General features: G+C 40.5%; 1 protein-coding gene across 3 annotated transcripts in view; it reads left to right on the top strand.

The window, feature by feature from the left end:
- The first annotated feature begins 2,334 nt into the window (after nt 1-2,334).
- LOC132399754 (protein diaphanous homolog 3) overlaps nt 2,335-22,678 on the top strand; it is a 136,728-nt gene continuing 116,384 nt past the window's right edge. For 2 of the 3 annotated variants that reach the window (XM_059980463.1, XM_059980464.1), the window contains exons 1-2: nt 3,256-3,527; nt 22,353-22,478. In XM_059980463.1, the coding sequence (XP_059836446.1) occupies nt 3,393-3,527; nt 22,353-22,478 (261 nt within the window). In that variant the 5' untranslated portion in view covers nt 3,256-3,392. Of the gene's footprint in view, nt 2,622-3,255; nt 3,528-22,352; nt 22,479-22,678 lie in introns of those variants that run through there. The other variant, XM_059980465.1, reaches the window with a different exon arrangement.

Here is a 22,678-nt window from a genome sequence, read left to right on the forward strand (position 1 = left end):
TAAACTGTGTGAATAAAACCAATTAATACACAAATGCAAATGACCCTGAAATCAATCTTCATGGACAAGCAAAATAAAGCTTTACATTAACGTAATTTACTGATGCCAATTAAGTAAACTAAACCAAAAATGCTCAATAATAGGTGCAAAAGGTAACAAATTCAGTATGACATTTCATGGCAATTTTCATGTTATAATAAATGATTGTCTAAAAAGGAATTCCTAAAATGTAACATTAATCCAATTAGGTCATGAATAACTATACCTCTAGGGATTAATTGATATGAATAGTGTGATTTTCGAAGTTCTGATTTGTGACTGTTTTGATTAAATAATCACTAACCCAGGGTAATGGATGTCTCTCTGGTTAATTTTTGGTCAGTATCATGTTTATCCAAACATCTTCAGCTTTCTACAAATTCAAAGATTCAAAGTACATTTACTATCAAAGAATGTATAAATTATACAACCTTGAGATTTGTTTGCTGACATGTAGCCACAGAGCAAGAAACCCAAAAGAACCCAATTAAAAAAAAAGACCAACACACATTGTGCAAGAGAAAAGGGGGATAAACACAAATCGTGTAAACAATTGAAGAGAACAACATTCTGAACCAAACTGAGTCCTCAGAGCCAAACCCTGGAGCAGCCCAGAGAAGGTCCAAAGCCTGGCTTATCAGTTCATCATATCAGCAGGTTCGGAGCACAGGCAATGGGGCTGTCTTCATAGCCTCGGCACCAGGGGCAGAGGAGTGACCATCACAGACAGCGCCTCAGATCCCAATATCCTTAGTCTATCTGGGCCAGCATTTAAGTTGAACAAACAATGGAACAGCGCAAGGCTCTGGCGCCTTGGGAAAAGGAACATACATCGCGGAGAGCGAGCGAAATTAGTGTAAAGTATTGTCCAACTGTGGGACAAACTGGAATTTCAGATCATCTCACCACTGCTCCAACCTACCCTTGCTTCTCCATTAATCCTCCAGCCACACTGAACAACCTTCAAATACCCCTCAAGCTTTACCTGCCTACAAACACCCCTGCACACTGCCAACTCCCCCATCTCAAGATGAAGAAGAGACCAAGAGTGGCATTAGAAGACCCATGGAATCTGTACATGATCTCAAGAGTAGTGCAGGGGAGATTCACCAGGATGTTGCATGTTGTCAGTTTAATGGAGAAACTGCTTAGACTGGTTTGCTCTTCCTGGATAAAAAGATGTGGGGGTGTGGACCTGCATAAGGTATACACGTTCTTTGAGGAACAACAAATGGTGGCTACTAAAAATTATATTTCAATGATGGAGATGTCCAAAATAAGAAGATTAAAGTAATGGGGAGGGGGAAGAGGGTTAGAGAGAATCTGAAGAGGATTATTTTTTTGCACACAAAAGGTGGTCAAAATCTAAAGAGCTGGTGGAAGCAGATATTCTCAGGATATTAAGGCAGCACCTAAACAAGTAGCAGAGTCAGCATGGTGTAAAAGAATACAGAATTAATGGGGCTAGTGCAGGTAGGAACAATGTGTAGCAGGGACATAGTGAGCTGAAGGACCTGCTACTGAGTCATACAGTTCTATCAACCCTGATTCTGTTTGACAAAGTCCCTTTACTTCTCCTCCTCCTCCTCATTCTCTTCCAGTTTCACCGAACACCTGGTACTTCTTTCTCCCCTCCCCCCACCTTCTTAGATTGGCTTCTCATCCTTTTATCCAGTCCTGATAAGGGTCTTGGAACAAAACGCTGACCGGTTACTCTTTTCTAAGATGCCAGCTGACCTACTGAGTCTCTCCTTCATTGTGTGTGTGTCCCTTATGGTGGCTAGTTTGGAATTGGGAGGTTCTATCTACTGGCTTGGTGGAAGGAGACAGAGCGTGGGGCTGAAGGGCTTGAGTTACACTGAATGGCTGGATGGACTGGGACCTGGCCCATAGGAAGCTGAGGGATGACCACAGATAAAGATGGATCTTTATCCTGGGATAAGGGAGAGGGCTTGTGTTCAAGGTGAGAGGAGAAAGCTTTAAGCGGAACCTGAGGAGCAGTTTTCCCAAATAAAGTGTGGTGAGTATATGCCAGAGGTGAGTACTATTACATTGTTTACATGGACAGTAAGGAGGAGTATTAGTCAAACACATGCAAACGGAATTACCCAAATACTATATACAGTACTGTACATATCTGCCAGCATAGGCAAATTAAGTCGATGGCTTCTTTCCTATCTATAACTGAATTATGCAGATCGTTCACATGTAGTCTTACTGTCCCTCGATGGCCCTTTAGAAAGTACAATGCAGCCTCAGGCGCATGGTGCGCGGACCTGTATAAACTTTGATATAACTTTGAAGTGAAGAGGGCGGAGCAACATACACTAACGTCAAGTTCATGTTGGTTGCTAGAGACATGGGTGGCGGAAGTCACAACAGGCACAAGGTTCGGCAGTCGCTGAAAATCCCCGATAGGCAACAACTACCCGAATGAGCTGTAATGCAAGACTGTGTGCCGAGAAGCAGGCGTGGCTTTTCAACTCCGTGAAATCCGGGACGGGACTTTCTGCCAAGCCATCCAGGAAATTAACGAGAACAGGATGGCGCTTACCGGCGCCGGCGGCTGCACTACCCCGCAGGTGAGTCGGGACGTCCCGCAGGTGGGAGCAGGCTCGGCCGGGAAGAGCGAACGCCTTTTCTCCTTACCTGTTGTACTTCGTTATCGTGGGCAGATCGCTTTGCTTCACTACTGTAATCTAGAACCAGGCTTTTGGAGCACAACCTTGACTGAGATCGTGATAGAGGTTACAGGAAAAATCCAGGACAATCTAGAAAAGCAAAAAAAAACACATATGTTTGACTGGTGTTTGATTTACTATTTGATAGATTTAATAACGTTGTATAAGGTTGACCATAAATTACAAAGTATTTGAAAAACAAAGTGCTGTATACAGATTGCATGTGTGGAAGGAGAAACTGAGTTAATGTTAGTATTTTCCATGTAACCAGTTCCTGCTGCTTTCTGGTCATTCACATGTCGTCTCACTGTCACTCGAAGGGGCTTTAGACAGAACAGTGCAGCCAATGGACCCCTTAGGCGCACGGTGGCGGACCTATATAAACTTTGATATAAGCCTTCAAGAAACCTTAAACCACTACACAACTGCTAGTGAAGCTACTCCTACAATGCTATTGGGTAGGGATGGCCAGGTTTAAACCAGCAGTGTTAAAGGAACAGCTTTGTATTTCCCAGTTCGGACAGGTTGTGATTTGGTGGAAATCTGCAGGTGATGGTGCCCTTCTCTTCCTTGGTGGTAGAAGCTGCACGTTTGGAGCAGCCTGGGTGAATAACTGGACTGCATTTTGTGGAGAGCACACACTCCAGCGGGAGCGTGCCGGTGGTGGAGGGAATGAGCAATTACAGCAGTGGCCAGGGCGCTACTTTGTTGGGGATGATGTTGAGCTTTATGAGAATCATTGACTCTGCACTGATGAGGCAAAATGGAGGGTATTCCATCATGTTATTGACCTGCCTCCTGAACGTGGTAAGAAGGCTTTGTGGCATCACGAATAGAGTCATTCACTGCAGGATACCTTGTCATCACCCTAATGCAGTATTTAAATGGCTGGTCACTTTGAGTGTCTCTTTCAAGCGTGCCCAACTTGATGTCCACAGATCCTCCACAGCATGAAAAGGTTTGGGAACCTCTGGTTTAGTCAGTAGTAACTCTTGAGATGATGGTGTGAGACTAAGCAATAATAATGTGCTTGACTGAAGTAGGGAATACGGTTGGACTGTCTCTAGTGGAAGATGATTATTGCTTGGCATTTAACCACTCATGCCTGTACGTTGTTTAGATTTTACTGCTTGCAGGTAAGTACTGTTTCATTCAATGAGCAGTTGCAAATAAAATCAAACATTATTCAAACCTATCTAAAAATTCTTGAATTTAACTGTGATGGAAAAAAAATCATTGATAAAGCAGCTGAATATAGTTAGAGCAAGGTCGCTGCCCTGACAATACAGCAATGATGTATGGAGCTGCCATGACTGATCCCCAACAACTATCTTCCTTTGTGGAGTCTGACTTCAGCATTTTATCTTTGATGTTTATTATTAGACTTCGTTGATATAATGCTTCATCAAGCACGTCGTTGTTGTTAATGGCCATCACTCTTGCCTCACCTTCAGAGTTCAGTTTTTTTTGTCCATGACTGAACCAAAGCTGTAATGAATTCTGGACTGAGAAGTGGATTGAGAAATATTTGCTGTAGCATCAGCTGCAGCTTGTAAATCAGATAAGATTATGGGATGTGCTGAAACTGGGATGTGAGAAGGAGGATTACATCTTAAATGCAAGTTCAAGTCAAGTTCAAATTTATTGTCATTCAATTCGATATATGTATGAAACAATATTCCTCCAGATCAATGTGCACGGCGTGGTCGAGATAACACACACTACATACACATACACACACTACATACACATACACACACACACACACACACACACACACTCACACTACATATACACACATACTCTACATACTCACACACACTACATACACACACACACACTACATACACACACACACTACACACACACACACTACATACACACACATTCTACATACACACATACACTACACTACACACACTATATACACACATACACACTACATACACACACACACATTACATACACACTACATACACACACACTACACTACACACACTACATACACACACACACTACACACACTATATACACACATACACACTACATACACACACACACTACATACACACATACACACTACATACACACACACATTACACTACACACACTACACACACACACACACACACACACACACTACACACATTACACATGCACATGCACTCTACACACACACTCTATGTACACACACTCTACACACACACACCCACTACACACGCACATGTGCTCTACACATACACACACACTGCACTCCCACTACGCTCTCTCACTAGGCCTCACTATTCTCACTCTCACACTTCATGCACTTCACACAAACACTACACACAGAACACAAAACAATAGTGCCACAAATAAATTAACACAATGAGGTGCATATATGTTGCACATTTAAAAAATAAACAGTATAATGTTGTTGGAGCTTCATACATTATGGGAGCTGGGAGATGGTGGAGAGTTCAGTGGTTTGACGGCCTGGGGAAAAAATCTATTTCCCAACCTAATAGTCCTTGTTCTAATACTATGGTACCTCCCCGCCTGATAGCAGGGGGTCAAGAAATTGCTGGACAGAGGGGAGGGATCATTGACAATGCTAAAGGTCCTGCGTATACATTGTTCCTGACAAATATCTCAGATGGGTAGAAGAGAGACCCCAATGATTCTCTCAGCAGTCCTCACAATCCCTGCAGTCTGATGCCTTGCAGTTTACGTACCAGACAGTGATGCAGCTGATCAGGACATTCTCACTGGTGCTTCTGTAGAAGTTAGTTAGAATATTTGGTGGGGGGGGGGGGGGTGGGGAGAGCCTCGTTCACCTCAGTATCCTCTGGAAGTGGAGACATGGCTGTGCTTTCTTGAATAAAGAGGTGGTGTTGAGTAACCAGGTAAGATTGCCCATAACTTGCACTCCCAGCAACATGGTGCTCCTAAATCTCTCCACGGAGGAGCTGTGTATGTTCAGAGAGGAGTGGTCTGCTTGCATCTTCCTACAGCCAACAATCATCTTTTTGGTCTCATCCACCTTGAGACTCCAGTCAATATGCTTGCATTATTCTGCCATCCACTCCAACTTCTCTCTGTACACAGTCTAGTCGATGTCGATGAGGCGAGCTACTGTTATGTTATCAGTGATCTTGATGATTCAGTTTGAACTATATCTAGGACAGTCATATGTCAGCAGTGTGAACAGTGGCGGGCTGAGCATATGGCCCTGGTTATTGTTTCCATCTGAACCACCATTTTCCAATAATTTTAATCCTGACACTGATGAAGATCACTCATGACTGACATCCTCTTCCAGAGGTTAACAGGTTTGATTGCTGTTAAATTGCTTGTGTGTTTCACCTTGACCAACAAAAAAGGGAATGTATGCATGAGATGAGTGGGAAGTGAGGTTTGAGGATGATTAGATTTGAATCCATTTTACTTTCCATCCATTTTAGGTTTAAAAATTAGGTGCCCAGACCCATTGTATATGGTTGCAAATATAAATGCAATGCTGTCCAAGCTTTTGCATCCTAACCAATTAGATTAGTGAACAAAGGATACTGGACCAGTACTATTTCAGGATATGTAGTGGTAATACATAGTAGAACTGCTGAACCAAAGTCTTAACATCAGACTATAAGAAATGAAATAAAATATCAATAGATTACATTTTTGCTAGAAAATAAACCTCTAAACATTTCAAGGGTCATGCCCTCTTTAAGAATTGTGTAACTGCCAACTTCTTGTATGTTTAAGTGTTCTGCCTTTCTTGGGTCTATAATGCAGTTTTAGCTCGCTTGCCATTTTTGTTTTGAAATTCTTAGCTACCTTTGCTATTTTTTCCAGGTTGACATTTGATATCCAAAGAACAAAACAGGAAAGGACTAACTCGACCATTAGGTTTGCCAACAAAATAATGACAGCAACAGAAATGCTGCCGCAAAAAATCAGTGTGAAAGGACTGGATGAACACATGTACAGAGTAGAGCTAGGTAGCTTGCAACCTGACAACTCCAGCCATTGGGACTATTGAGTATCCACAGTTCCCGGATGCCCACCATAATTAAATCTTTAGTTCTCTTTGGGAGTTTGCTGTGGCCCAGTGAAAATAGCAGGAGTGCACCACTTTCTAAAGCTGACAGCCACCTGCCTCTTCAAGTACTTCCTGCCCCCATATGTGACAGACTGTGCAGATGCCACACTGGCTCATCAGCTACCTCAGATCCCAGAAAACTGATGTAGCAGCAAGTCATCCTTGACCTTAAAGGATCACCTGAAAAGAATATCTGGAGCAATGCGCTATGGCAAAAAAAAAGCCACGGAAATCAGTTAATTGACTGAATTTTCAAAGTTCATTCAGTTTCAACGAATGTATATTATATACAACCTTGAGATTCGTTTCCTCACAGCCATAAAACAAAGAAACAAAATAGAACCCGTTACATCAAACACTTGTGGTGAACTACATATACCTGTCTGGACATGCCCCCCCCCCCCCCCCCCCCCCCGCTGACTGCTCCTGTGGCTCCTCCCACAGACCCCTGTATAAAGGCGATTGGAGGCACTGCTCCCCCCCCCCTCAGTCTCCAGGATGTTGTGTGATGGTCTGTTGCTGATGACGGTGCTTTCTTCCAGCAAATAATGCTTTCTTCCAGCTAATAAAAGCCTATCTCAACTCACGTCTCCGAGAGTTATTGATGGTGCATCAACACCCAATGTGCTGGGGAAAAAAATCACGCAAACAGTTAAAGTCAATAAATGACATTCAGAACTGAATTTCATGAAAGTGAGTCCACAGCGGCGAAGCCAGTCATCACTGCAGCCAATTCAGAAGTTCATTAGTTGCAGGAATCTATTAAACTAGAGAATCTAGTCAACTCCCTTTGTTCATTCAAAAACAGGTTGAGCAAGCCGTACAAACTGCAAGGAGGTTCTTATTTCCAGTGGTTCTTTTCAGAGAGTTGGCTTCGTCGGCTAATATGTTCCTTGTGTAAGGTTGGACTTTGGTCTGCATGTCTTGTGCTGCACAGATATTGAACTGCTCAGTGAGTGTTTGCAAGCCCTCATTGTGTTTATATCCTAGGCTAACAGTAAGAGTTTCTCAGAATTTAATATACATATAAATACAGTCTCACATGGTATTTTAGCCCAAGATTCTAACTGGGACATGGGAAAATACTTGTGTGATTCACAGAAGGTTCTGGTTGATTGAGGAAAAATGCTGTGCAGTATTTGTACTAGAAATCTGGCTGAATATAATGATACTAAGGGTAATTCCCTTGAAAGCACCTGCTATTAAAAAAACTGGGTGTATTCTCAATGGAATTATTTGTACTCTTTCCTCGTAGTGTTGTTTCCTGTTCAAGTATACATTCATATTAGTGTGGACTTTAAACACAGCCCTTTTATAAAGTAAATTCTAGATTGTAACACCGAGCAACCTTATAACAATACTCTTCTTACTTAATTTGTGGCTTTTCTTAATAATTATCTTGAACATTTTCTTCATACCATCTTTCTCAAATCCACCACTACCCTAAATGGAATTGCACTGCATTCTGCTTTAAAGAGAATAAACCTTGTTTCCAACTCCACTTGAGTCATCTGGTAAATTTTCTCCGCATATTTGCCAAGGTCTTTGTGAAAGCCAAACACAGTAGACAGCACTAGTGAATTAACAGTGCTTGTGATGAGAGATTTAAATGAGAAACGTAGTGTAGACAGACAGGAAGGATCAGTTTCTTTAGCAGTCTGACACGGATTTAAAAGTTACCATTAAAAAAATCAATAAATATTTAGCCATTTCTTATAAGGCAGAATCTGGAAGTTAGCTTGAAAGGATGCCTGAACTGGATTCCTTCAATCTGCTGAACAGCTATTTCCCAGTTATAGACCAAGATCAGGGAAATCAAATTAGTTTAAGTAATGGCTTTGGTTGGTTGATAGGGCTGATAGGCCATCTGTACTGCCATCACTTCCTTTGGCCAGAATATTCTGTAAACTTACTCAACACTCTTGCTTGCCATGTACCTACCCACAAAACCCACTGATACCTGTGCTGGGTCCTTGTTGTGAACTTCCTGAGGTGCACTGACCTTGAATCAGTCAGCATTCCGTATGATTGCTGATACTTCCGACTGTAAATTGCAAGCCTGCATACAGTATTATTTCCACAGCCAATTAAACCACACTCCCAGCCTCACCAGCTGTGAAAATTGAATGTTTATGAATATTAATTCAAAATCAAACATATGTTTTTATATAATTCCTTAAGTTAATTATAACAGTAAATTCCAAGATCTAAATTACCTTGTACTTCTCATCCCATGCAGCTGTTCTTCTCTGTTTCAATGACTAGATTCTCTGTTCCTTTGATAGATTTTACTAAAGGATATTGTCAGGAATCCAATATTGGAAGGCAGGATTTAGTTAACAGTGATCATTTGTGTGGAAGCCTGGAATTACAATGAACTTGTGCAATTGTGTCAATTTTACACAGTGCTATGGCAGTAAATTCCTGCAGTCCCATGTAGATCTGTTGATTTTTATTGGAATAATCAAGCTTATGATTCTATGATTATTTGATTCTCTTACGCCTGTGGTGATTGAATAGGCAGTTTGTAAACAGTCATAAAGCTCGATGACAATGAGATAGACTTAGTCTATTCGACCTATCGAGTCTGCTCTGCCATTCCATGATGGCTAATTTATTATCTCTCTCAATTCCGTTCTCCCTGTAATTTTTGACACACTGACTAATCAAAAATCTGTCAAACTCCTCTTTAGATATACTCCATGACTTGGCCTCGACAGTGGTCTGTGGCAATGAATTTTGCAGATTCACTAAGCTCTGGCTAAAGGAATTCCTACATATGTCTGTCTCTCTTTTCTATTCTGAGGCCAGCCATGCTCTCTGGTCCTAGACTCCTCCACTATAGGAAGTGGCCTTTCCACATCCACTTTGTTGTGATCTTTCGATGTCTGATAGGTTTCATTGAGTCCCCCTCATGCCCAGAGCCATCAAATGCTCCTTATGTGTTAACCCTTTCATTCTGGGATCATTGTCGTGAAATCCATTGGACCCTCTCCAATACCAGCACACCTCTTTTAGATAAGGGGCCCAAAGCTGCTTACAATACTCCCAGTACTTAAATACTGGTCTGACCATTGCCTTATAAAGCCTCAATATTACATCCTTGCTTTTGCATTCTAGTCCTATTCTTCCTCACCATTGACTCAACCTGCAAGTTAACATTTAGGGAATCCTTCATTCGGACTCCTAAGTCCCTTTGCATCTCTGACTTTTTGAAGTTTTTTCCCATTCAAAATATAGTCTACACTTTTATTCTTTTTACCTAATCTGTATTCTATCTGCCACTTCTTTGGCCATTCTCCCAGTTTGTCCAAGTCCTTCTGCAGACACTCTGCTTCCTCAACACGACCTGCCCTTCTACCTGTCTTTGTATAATCCGCTATTGTGTCAACAAAGCCAATCAATTCCTTCATCCAAATAATCAACATACAACACAAAAAGAAGTGGTCCCAACACCAAACCCTGTGGCACATCACTAGCCCAACAGTCAACCGCAACGGTTCCCCTTCATTTGAACTATTTGCCTCCAGTAGTCAGCCAACCTTCTCAAACAAGACAAAATCTGAAGATGCTGGAAATCTGAGCAACACACAAAATGCTGGAGGAACTCAGCAGGCCAGGCAACATCTATGGGGAAGAAAAAAGCACAGTCGACATTTCGGGCCAAGACCATTTTTCGTGACTGGAGAAAAAATACTGAGCAGTAGATTTGAAAGGTGTGGGGAGGGGAGACAGAAACATCAGGTGATAGGTGAAACTTGGAGGGGGAGGGATGAAGCAAAGAGTTAGAAGTTGATTGGTGAAAGAGACAGAAAGCCACGGGAGAAATAAAAAAAGGGGAGGGGTGGAGGAGCATCAGAGGGAGGTGATGGGTGGGCAAGGAGATAACATGAAAGAAAGACTGTTTGAGAAATCAATGTTCATGCCTTCAGGTTGAGGCTACCCAAGTGACAGTGGAGGAGGCCATGAATGGACATATCCAAATGGGAATGGGTGGTGGAATTAAAATGGATGGCCATTGGGAGATCCCACTTGTCTGGCAGATGGAGTGCAGATGCTCAACAAAGTGGTCTCCCAATCTACGTTGTGTCTCACTGATACAAGAAGGCCACACCTGGAGCACCGAACGTAGTATATGACCCCAACAGACTCACAGCTAAAGTGTCACTTCACCTGGAAGGACTGTTTGGGGCTCTGTATGAAAGTGAGGGAGGAGGTGTATTGGCAGGTGCTCTTGTTCTGCTTGCAAGGATAACTGCCAGGAGGGAGATCAATGGGAAGTGATGAATGGACTAGGGAATCATGTAAGGAACGATCCCTGCTAAAAGCAAAAATTGGGGAGGAGGGAAAGATGTCTTTTGTGGTGGGATCCAGTTGGAAGTGGCGGAAGTTTTGGAGAATTATGTGCTGGACGCAGAGGTTGGTGGGGTGTTAGGTGAGGACAAGAGGAACCTTATCCCTGGTAGGGTGGTGGGAGCGTGGGGTAAGAGCAGATATGTGTGAAATGGGAGAGATATGGTTGAGGACAGCGTTGATGGTAGAGGAAGGGAAGCCACTTTCTTTGACAAAGGAGGATATCTCCTTCGTTCTAGAACGGAAAGCCTTATCTTGAAAGCAGCTGCAGCGGAGATTCCATCGATGCTGCTTGGCCTGCTGAGTTCCCTTAGCATCTTGTGTGTGTTATTATATCCATTCTAGTACCTTTGCTGTAATACCATGAGCTCTTACCTTGTTAAGCAGTCTCACATGTGGCTCCTTGTCAAAGTCCCTCTGAAAATCCAAATAAACAACTTCCACTGACTCTCTTTTGTCTATCCAGCCATAGTTCCTCAAGGAATTCCAACAGTTTTGTCAGGCAAGATTTCTCTTTGAGAAAACCATGCAGACTTTGGCCTGTTTTATCATGTGCCTCCAAGTACCCTAATAATACTGAACTGCAACATCTCCCCCAGATACTGAAATCAAGCTAACTAGCATGTAATATCTTTTCTTCTGCCAGTTCTTATAATCTTGATTGGAGTAATCTATCAGCTGTGAAATTTCTAGGGTTCAAGGTCGAACTAGTGTTCTGGAAAATCATTGGACCTCGTGAGCTCTTGTTGAGATCATGTTTGAACCACTTCGAGGGAAAAATGTTTTATTCTTGTATATAGCAATGGAAGTCACACTGGAGCTTGAACAACATTGCCATGATGATTGTGTCACTGCAATTCCAGTGTATGAAATGAAACTAGATGCTAGATGTGGGGAGCAGAAATCTGTCTAAACATGTGATTGATTGGGAAGAAAATGAGAAGATGAATACCATGAGTCAGTTTCTAAAATCAGATATGAAGGCACTTTGTAAATTGATCTAAGGATCTCAGGTACCACGTTGGACTCTAAAACTCCCTGTGCAGTCCTGATGAAGGGTCTTGGCCCTTAGTGTCGACTGTTTATTCCGCTACTTAGATGCTGCCTGCCCTGCTGAGTTCCTGCAGCATTTTGTATTTGTTGCTCTGGATTTCCAGCATCTGCAGAATCTCTTGTGTTTATGATGTGCTACATACAAAGCACAGAGAAGAGATTGCATCAGTAGAAGTAAGAGTCAATGGCAGCTATGCCAGGGTGCAAGTGTAGCCCATGTGTCAGTTTCCTGAAGACTGAGATCATACATGCTGAAGGCTCAATGAGATTTACGGACGGGCTCCCTCCAGACCAGGGTTGAATGTAGCTGTGCTCATTGCCACAAACCTAAAGTCACACAGAACGTGGCAGAGTGATGGTCCTACTTTCCCTATAACTTTCGATAGAGCCTGTAGTTGTTTGCAACCCAGCTATCATGTGCTATTTTAGACCTTGTAACAATAAAAATTGTTGCCAATTGGAATGCAACAGTGGCACCTTGCGATTCTACGCATCTGGCTTTGAATATCACTGTCGCACCAGACTGTCTTGTATAGTTACTGCCATTCCCCTTAGTAATCACCTTAGATTACTCAGAGCACTGAGCTTGCCTTCGTCTCTGAGGAAAAGTAGTCTGATTTCCATTCTGCCAAACAAGTGCCATATTGTACATCCCGGCTGCCTAGGTTGTTGCCTTCTGTGGCAGTCTGAAGGCAAGTTTCTCGTCCCTGTTCTGCAGGATCTGAACTGAAGGTCATCAGCCTCCCTCCCGTCCTACTGTAGACAGGGTATGAGCATGGAAAAGGAGGAGCCCCAGCAAAAACACATGGAGAGATGGGCACCGTGGCAAAAAGAAAGGTGGTGAAGTATGGAGTGGTATTTTGTGCCTTTTTGTGAATGGCCACTGAGATAATGAGGCATTGGTTGATGTTAGTTTAATCGTATCACATGTACCTGGATACAGTGAAAACCTTTTGTTTTGCATGCAATCTGGATAGCTGATGCCATACATAATTCCTTTTAGGTAGTAAAAACAGAATGGAAAATATAGTGTTACAATTACAGAAAAGGTGCACTGTAGGTAGACAATAAGAAGCAACCCATTTATCTGTGAAATAAATCAAATTTCAAGAATCAAGGGCACCTCTTGCTTGAAGGCAATTTTTCTCTGTATATACGTCTGTTTAAAAGCAAGAAACTTTCATGGATTTCAAATTGTTATCTTGTCCAGGCATCTTCGACCAAAGTAAAAAATTAATTGGGGAAAACATTGGTCTTTGACCGTGGCTAAATCATACTTAAGTCTTGTCTGCCTACAGTACTAATCTCTGCACAATGGATTCTGTTGACATCTTGGGAACTAACTGTATGTGCATTGAATGTAATTGATGGCCAAAACTTTTGCCTATGCTTGATAAAAGCTGCCTAGTACATATTTCTACCTGTTTGCTGGAAGGAGAATTTCTAGTAATGAAATTGCATTCTATAATTCACAAGCTGTTGGCTTATTATTTTCCAAGCAGTCAAGAAATTGTGTGAAATTTTAACTATTTACACTTTTTGTCAACATCAATTTTTCTAACGTTGCAAGTGTGCCTGTTATTCTTGACGGTTTAGCAGCAATGAACAGATCAGGTTACTTAATGCAGTGAAACATTGAAAAATCACCATTGATCAGCCCTGGAATGTTGCACAAACTGGCAAGGCTAAGGGATAGGATCCAAACAAATTACATAAATTATGATCAAAACCATTCTCTTTTAACGACTCTGAAGTGGATTTGAAGCATCGATTGGTTAGTTAAAATACGGATATCAGTCTATACCACTCTGCATAAAATGGTTTAAATTTGCAATAAATTCAATAAAATACTCATTAAACTTAGTATTTCAGGTATATAAGCACATTGGTCTTGCAAAATATAATCGCTGTTCCAAATCTCTATTCATTCCAAATTTATATAGGAAGACAGGCCCTCTATGCTGACCAATATGTTTACCTGAGGTAGTATTTGTCCTGTTTTCCCCCTAACCTGGGAAAAAGACTTTTTGCTTGTGTTATCCCCAAATCTCTTAACATCTTTCCTATATTAAATATCCTTTAATTTTACTCATTTCTGCAGCTTCCTTTGGCAGCTTGTTCCATAGATCTCACAGGAAATGAACTGTCTTTAGGGTCTATTTTAAATCTTTCCCCTTACCTGAAAACTCTGCCATCTAGTTTTAGACTTTCTTAACCTGGGCAAAAGACGGTGACTATTCACCTTATCTACACTTTTCATTGATTTTCCAAACATCTATAAGATCATCCCTTAACGTTCTATGCTTCAGGGAGAAGTAACCATATTCTGTCCAAGTTGCATGCCATCTTGGACAATGTCTCCCATCCACTCCATAATGTACTGGTTAGGCACAGGAGTACATTCAGTCAGAGACTCGTTCAACCGAGATGTAACACTGAGCATCATAGGAAGTCATTCCTGCCTGTGGCCATCAAACTTTACAACTCCTCCCTCGGAGTGTCAGACACCCTGAGCCAATAGGCTGGTCCTGGACTTATTTCCACTTGGCATGATTAACTTATTATTATTTAATTATTTATTGTTTTATATTGCTATATTTCTATACTATTCTTGGTTGGTGCGGCTGTAATGAAACCCAATTTCCCTCGGGATCAATAAAGTATGTCTGTCTGTCTAGTCTTTATAACTCAACCAGTCTGTGTCAGTAATATCCTCAATATCTTTCCTGCGCCCTTTCCAGTTTAACAACATCCCCCCTACAGCTGGCTTGTATTTGCAACATGACGACCCAATACTTGTATTTGAAGCCCTGACAGAAGGAGGCAAGAGAGCCAAATGCCTTTTTCTCCTACCTGACTACCTGTGTCTCCATTTTTGGTGAACTATGTACCTCTGGGTACCTATGTTCAGCAACACTTTCCTGGGCCTAACCATTTACTGTGTAAACTCTGCCTGGTTTAACTTACAAAGTGCAACACCCCATACTTGTCCATCTGCCATTCTTTGGCCCACTTCCCCAATTGATCAAGATCCTGTTGTAAACTTAGATAACTGTTTTCACAATTCACAAGACCAGCACTTTTTATATTACCTGCAAACTTACTTATCATACCAGCTGCATTCTCAAATTGCCAAAGTTGCTGATGTAGATGACAAGAACAGTGGAAGTACCATCAGTCCCTGTGAGACACCATTCATAGGCCTCCAGTCTGAAAAACAATCTTCCACTACTGTCCTTTGCCTTCCATACCAAGACAATTTTACATCTACAGCCAATTCTGTTTAATGGGACGCAATGGTGTTACGTTTTGTAACTCCAAAACATAAAACTCATTGAAAAGATAAAGAAGGGAGCTCAAGAGATGCATGTTTTAGTTTCCTTTTTACTTTATGGGGCACACACATGTGACATGGTGGCATAATGACTTATGCCATTTACATACTTCTTACATGTAACCCATAATGAATTATGTAAACAATATAGAACACTTAATTGAACAATATGTTTACAATATTACTCAAATATTACTGATATATTAAATACACAACAGCCCTCCCTGTGAATTTATAAACTTAATATAAAATGCATCTCAACTCAAATATGTAATGTATTGCTGTCTAGTTATCAATACACATAGAATATACACACACACACACACACACACAATACTATACAATACAAGTACTATATGAATATACAGATATACGTAGCATAGTGAATTTAAAGTGGACCCATCCAGGCCTAAAATTTTAAACACTACTGTGGAGGATTTCTTACTTCTGAGGAGAAATGAATTTCAAGGGGAGGTGGTGGTGGTGAGAGAGATAGTGTGGTCACCGTGCTTGGCAGAAGAGACTTGTGGTTGTGAAACAATCTCAGATTCTGGGGCTTCCTCTGTGGTGGTTGTAGGAGTTGACTCTGGGACTTCAGGGAGTGGTTCTGACAGCTCTGGACTCCTTTCTTCTGGACACGTTGGCATCCTGAATAGTACATGGTAAGCTTCACTGGACGATGTAGATCATGTGTGAGTACAGTGTCTGACATCACAATTTCCTTCACATTTTGGAAAGCCAGCTCCCACTTTGTCCCTTCCTATTTCTTTCTGATCTGTAGTAATGTGCTCAAAGGGTGGAGCACAGTAGCCAGATTTGGCAAGGATCCATTATAGTATTTGAAAAATCCTAAAAAAGACCACAAATGAGACACGTCCTTTGGCCTTGGGCTATCCAGCATCGTTTGAATTTTCTCAGCACACTCGTATAAAACTTGTGCATCAGTGGTGTGACCACAGTTAGTGATGCTTGGTTTACAGAATTCACACTTGTTACATTGTGGTCTGAGCCCATTATCTTCCAACCTTTTTAAGGTCTTGAGGTTTAGGAGTTTTTCTTGTCATTCTCACCAGTAACAACAATGTCATCCAGGCAACACTGAGTATCTAGGCAGCCTTGCCACACCTGGTCCATACTTTCTGCCAGAGTGCAGGTGCAGCTTCCAAATATAAAACCTATTGCAACTATAAAGCCTTTTGTGAGCATTAATGGTGAGAAGTACTGTGGACTCTTCTTCCACCTGTATCTGTAGGTAGGCCTCAGCTAAGTCCACTTTGCTGATGTGCTTTCCTCCAGAAAGGTTTGCAAAGATATCCTCTGTCCTGGACAGAGGGCATTGATCTACTTTCAGTACTGGTTTTTTGGTGACCTTAAAAATGCCTCAGATCCTCACAGACTCACCCTTCCTGACTACGGGGAACACTGGCATAGCCCTTGGACTTCAGTCAACCTTGGCAAGAATTCCTTCAACCTCCATAGTCATGGGGACTTTCTGTCAGGTGTTAAGAGTGGGTCCCCTCAACTCTGCCACTCTGTGTCTTAAACCCCCTCCTTTATGCTCTGTGTACCCATGTCTGTGTTGCCACCCACAGCTCCAATCTGCTAATTAATTATGCTGATGACGCTACATTGATTGGCCTTATCTCAATAATAATGAGTCAGCCCTACAGAGAAGAAGTCATCACCTTGACACAGTGGTGTCAAGAAAACAAACTCTCCCTCAATGTCGCAAAAACAAAGGAGCTGGTTGTGGACTATAGGAGAAATGGAGACAGGCTAATGCCTATTGATATCAATACGTATAGAGTTGAGATGGTGAACAGCTTTAAGTACCTCTGCATGCACATCACCGAGAAACTCACATGTTCTGTACATACCGGCTGTGTGGTGAGAAAAGCACAACAGTGCCCCTTTCATGTCAGATGGTTTAAGTTGGCATGAGTCCACAAATCCTAAGGACTTTCTACAGGGCACAGCTGAGAACATCTTGACTATAGCTGCATCACTGCCTGGTATGGGAACTGTATTTCCCTCAATTGCAGGACTCTAAAGAGAATGGTGTGGACAGCCCTGTGCATCTGTTGATGTGAACTTCCCACTATTCAGGACATTTACAAAGACAGGTGCATAAAAAGAGCATGAAGGTTCATTGGGGACCTGAGTCACCCCAACCACAAATTGTTCGAGCTGCCATCATCTGCAGCATAAAAGCCAGGACCCACAAGCTCCGGGACAGGTTCTTCCGCCAGGCCATCAGACTGACTAATTCACACTGATATGATTGTATTTCTGTGCTATATTGACTATCCTATTGTACATACTAATTGTTACAAATTACTTTAAATTGCATATTTAGATGAAGATATAACAAAAAAAAAATTACTTCTCATGTATGTGAAGGATGTAAGAAATAAAGAAAAAATTCAATTAATTTCATGTGATCTACCTCACTGGCTAAGTTATTATGGATTGTATTAAGAACCGGATTGGCTTTGTAAAACTTGAGAGTGGCATTTTCATTTGCTTCAAAATACAGTTCAATTTGCTTAATGTACATATTCCAGTTGTCTCTTGTCCAGTCAGCAGCATCTATGTTTTTGATGTAGCCAACCATTTTTGCTTTTTTTTACTTATGATTATAATCACCCAGTAGTCACTGTTTATGAACCCATGAATTTGTCCATTTTCCACCTTTTTTTTAACTTGACTGTTTCTTGCAGTAAATTCTGTTTAAACTTGAATGTCCTTTTGTGCTTTTTTACAACTCGAACATCTCGCTGCATTTCAACAGGTAGGTAGACTTCTTGGGTTCATTTAAAACTTCTTCATTGCCACTGTTATGTTTTGTCACACCAAGGAATAAAGCTAATCGAAAAGGAAAACAAGGGAGCCAAAGAGATGTGTATCTTAGTTTTGTTTCTACTTTAATCGAGGCCTTCACATATGATGTGGTGGCATAATGATGTATACCATTCACGTACATCTTATTGATAAGCCATAATGAATTATGTAAAGAAACAAAGAACGCTAAATCAAACAATATAGACCATAAGATGTAGGAGCAGAATTCGGTCATCTGGCCCATCGAGTCTGCTCCACCATTCAAACATGACTGATATTTTCTCCCCCTCCTCAGCCCCAAAAATATATTTACAATATTACTCAAATGTTACTGAAATATTAAACACGCTACAATCAGGACCAATGCATTCTGGCCTAATTAAATAGTTGCCCAATTAGCCAAAACTTCATAAATTGTCATTGACAGAGTAATTCAAATAGTGTACCTGCCATGTTCTTTTGATTGTAAAAGAACTAAGTCAGTGCAGACACCTTGTGCAAATAATGGACTGCTTTCATACAATGCTATTGATGATTGCATCCTCCAAATCTTCATTTTCATTGTAACATTCAAGATGAATGTAGACACCTTCAAATTCTCTGTAGCTTCTTACTTGTTGAAGTAATGCCATTGTTTAATTTTCACTCCCGGCCACTTCTGGCACCCTGAGGCCTGAATGCTTGAAATTCTAGTGAGTAAAGCAGTTCTCAATTATCTTACTACTTGTTTCTCACTGACTATCAGTGACAAAAATAAGTGCTTTTTTGATTTAAACACCAACACACACAACAGATGATATTTAAAAACTGTTAGCTTTAAGCATAGTGTAGTATCCATAGATCTCATTGGATTCTCCTGTACCTTACCTGCTGTGTCATTACATTCATCTTACTGTGTTATTGTCAGCTTTGTTGTCAAGAAAGTACAACTTGCAGCTGGCCTAACAAAATAAGTTACTTATACCTGTTATTCGCTCTTCTCCCCAAGCACCCAGCAATCAGACAGAAGACACAAAAGCTTGCAAAAATGTACTATCAGACTCAAGGAGTTCTTCTATTCCATTATTGTAAACCTCTTGAATAGACCTCTCATATGATAAACTCTTGACTTCTGAATCAACCTCAACATGGCCCTTGCACCTTAGTTGTCCACCTGCACTGCACTTTCTCACTAAATGTAACACTATATGCTGCACTGTTTTTGTTTTTCCTTTTGTACTACCAGTGTACTTGTGTATGGAATGAGATGCCTAGATGGCATATAAAGAAAACCTTTTCACTGCATTTAGGTACACATGACAATGATAAGCCAACTGCCGATGATATCTAGTTTGGGTAATGGAAGACTTTGGACAACTGTTGCATATTATAAATACCTTGTTTATCATTTTGACTGGAATGATTTTGCACTAGGTACACCTAAAACCTTCATTTGTAAATGAGCCACGTTTTTTTTTGAGAATAACCAATTTTGCCCTGTCCAATCAAATTGGTTGCTATAGTCTTCAACTGTGCTTGACTTTTACTGGTGGTGTAAAGTGCTGCTTACAGATCAGCACATTCCTGATTTGAACACCTTGCACTACAGAGTGGAAGGTTAGATGGTGCCACCAAGTCTCGGGGTGGATCTAGATTGTCCTAAGTGAGATGGCCAGATGCATTTTATAAGTGGCTCTCAAATTCATGCCAGCTAAAGCTAGATTATCCAGTATGACCATATTCCTTTAAACGTTTTAAAGTTTTAGTGATAAAGGTAAACTTAGCTAAATATTTTGTTTATTTGACTGTGCATTAACTTCTGAATTGATTGACATGTTTTCAGTGATTTTATTATTATTTTATTTTAAAGTATACTTTGACTTCTTAAAATGTTTTTGATCGTAAAGGGTGTTTAGAAAGAGCATTAAAGACATTTGGATCTTTGGTAGCTACCAGCATTACCTGGCACAGAGCCTTGTGATCAGTCTCCAATTTTGGGTTGGTTACCACTTGCAGGTGTACCACTTCTTGTGACAGCCCTCTGAGGTCATTGGGAGTAGACTTGCTGCAGGAAATTAATGCAACCACAAAACAGAGTGTCAGGGCATAGTTGAGGCAAAACCTGTGTTTAAACGCACTTGTGCCATTGTTCTAAAAATATTAAAATCATTGTGTGTTGTAATTGGAAATTGGAGTGATTTTTTTCCCAGAGAGTACCTTCTATCAACATTTATGAATATTGCTGCTTCAATCTGTTATATACTGCAGAGATAAAAAAAATTCCACTTCTACGCTTGACCAGTGTTTGAAATTAATGAACTGGAAATTTTGGACACAATGTTCCATTTCACCATGCATGCTTCTGACACAAGGAAAGCAAAGTTAATTGTTTTCCAAAATATGAGAAATGTAAGCTAGCTTTAAAAATATTATCTCCAAACTCCCTGGTAAACAAACCTTGCAGTATTTAATATTCATGTTTCTTCAAGAAGAACACAACCTGCTCATTTCGCATTTTTAAATTGCAAGTGTGTGTTCTGCTTTCTTTGGATCTATTCAGCAGTTATAAGCTCTCTTGGGCTTTTAAAAAGCCTTGATCAGCTGCTATTTGCTTTTCTAGGTTAACAATGGCGTTATAAACCTACAAGAAGTTACAAACAAAATGCAGCTGGCCCTCCTTGTTTGACACAAGATTATTGATTGTGACACAATATTGCAGTCATTCATCAAGCATGCATTTTCCTAGCCGATACTAGAAAAAATGCTCTGAAATGCTCTGAGAAAATTCTATTCTGGTGAAATTAGTGAATCCACTAATTTTCTATATAACTCACACAATGGTCCAGTCAAGAGATATTCATCTACCCTTTGAAAGCTTTCAGAGAACAGAGTAGTTGCTTGTTTAGCTAGGTGTCTTGAAAAAACATTACTTGCAGAAACTTTTGAGTCTGTTGACAATAGACTTTGGTTGCCAACCGAAACCTGGAATAAAAACAGTGCTTGGCTGGTCAGATAGCATCAATGGAGGTAGGAACAGGTCAATATCCATTTGTCAGAATTGTTCTTCAAGGAGCTGTAAAGAGATCGAATTACAGTTTGTGAGTTTGTTAAATCCCTACAGATACAATTATGAATTAAGAGCAATTGCAAAACAACACTTTGTGATTACACAAAAAAACAATGATTTAGGAATCTCAGCTCAACATGACAAGTGGAACTTGTAAGAACCAGGAAGTGGCCTATGCAGCATTCGCTGAATCTTTAAGTCTCGAGTTGTGTTTTAAGGTTGGGTATCAGTGCCGTGTAAAGAAATAATGTTTGATAAGTTTTGCTCCAGCAGTGGATTCTCGATTAGAGCAAGTTATTCTGTTTAACAGAAATATTTTAGAGACTGACTCTACATCACATATTTGATTTCTTGTCAAATGTTAAATCAATTCTGTGAAAGCGTGTCAGTATTTTAAAAATGTTTATTAGACTTCACCCCATTTTCTCTCCCCACTTATGTTGCCCACCCTAATAAGAATTTCTAGCATTTTGCTGTTTTTGTTTTTGATTTCCACCATATAGAGGATTTTTTTCTTTTAATTTAATGTAGCTTCTTTGCTTCTGCACTCATTGTCTCAATTTATAAAACTGACATGTAACTTTGAATCATCATTTTTAGTGTCATAATCTTTAATGAATTTTAAAAGAAACTTTTCTTTGCCGAAGTGAAAATAATTGAAGTTTGTATTAATTTTCCTGGAAGATTCTGTTTAGTTGGTAGAGTTGAAAACTCTTTATAGTACTGCAATATTTAGTATTTGGCCTCCTAGTTGGATTCCATTGAAGATGATGGAATGAGTTTTAGAGGTGGGGCATAATGTGCTGATATAACTGTAAGTGGTTAAATAACATTAGACACCACTAGAGATGAACTTTTTTGGTATTACATTTTATGAACAGTTGATCTGCTAACATTTTCCAATGTTATTGTTATTTACAACAGCTTAGTAACAATGAACAGATCAAGTTACTCAATGCAGTGAAAAACCGAGAGATCACTGTTGATCAGGCCTGGGAAATAGCACAAAGCGGCAAGTCTACAGTGCAGGAGGCAAGCGAACCAGATAAAGTAAGGTCATCTCTTTGCTCCTTTCTTCACCATCAAGAATATGCTGATTTAAAACTTGCTAATCTTTGTTTGGTTAAAACGTGATTATAGATTTTGTCAAAAAATTAAGTTGCACTACATAAATGAGATATAGTTTTATGAAAGATTCATGAAAGTAATATTAGTTGGACATGGCAGGAGATGCGTATCAGTGACATACT

The sequence above is a fragment of the Hypanus sabinus genome, chromosome 9 (assembly GCF_030144855.1).
Source record: "Hypanus sabinus isolate sHypSab1 chromosome 9, sHypSab1.hap1, whole genome shotgun sequence".
NCBI classification, from domain to species: Eukaryota; Metazoa; Chordata; class Chondrichthyes; order Myliobatiformes; family Dasyatidae; genus Hypanus; species Hypanus sabinus.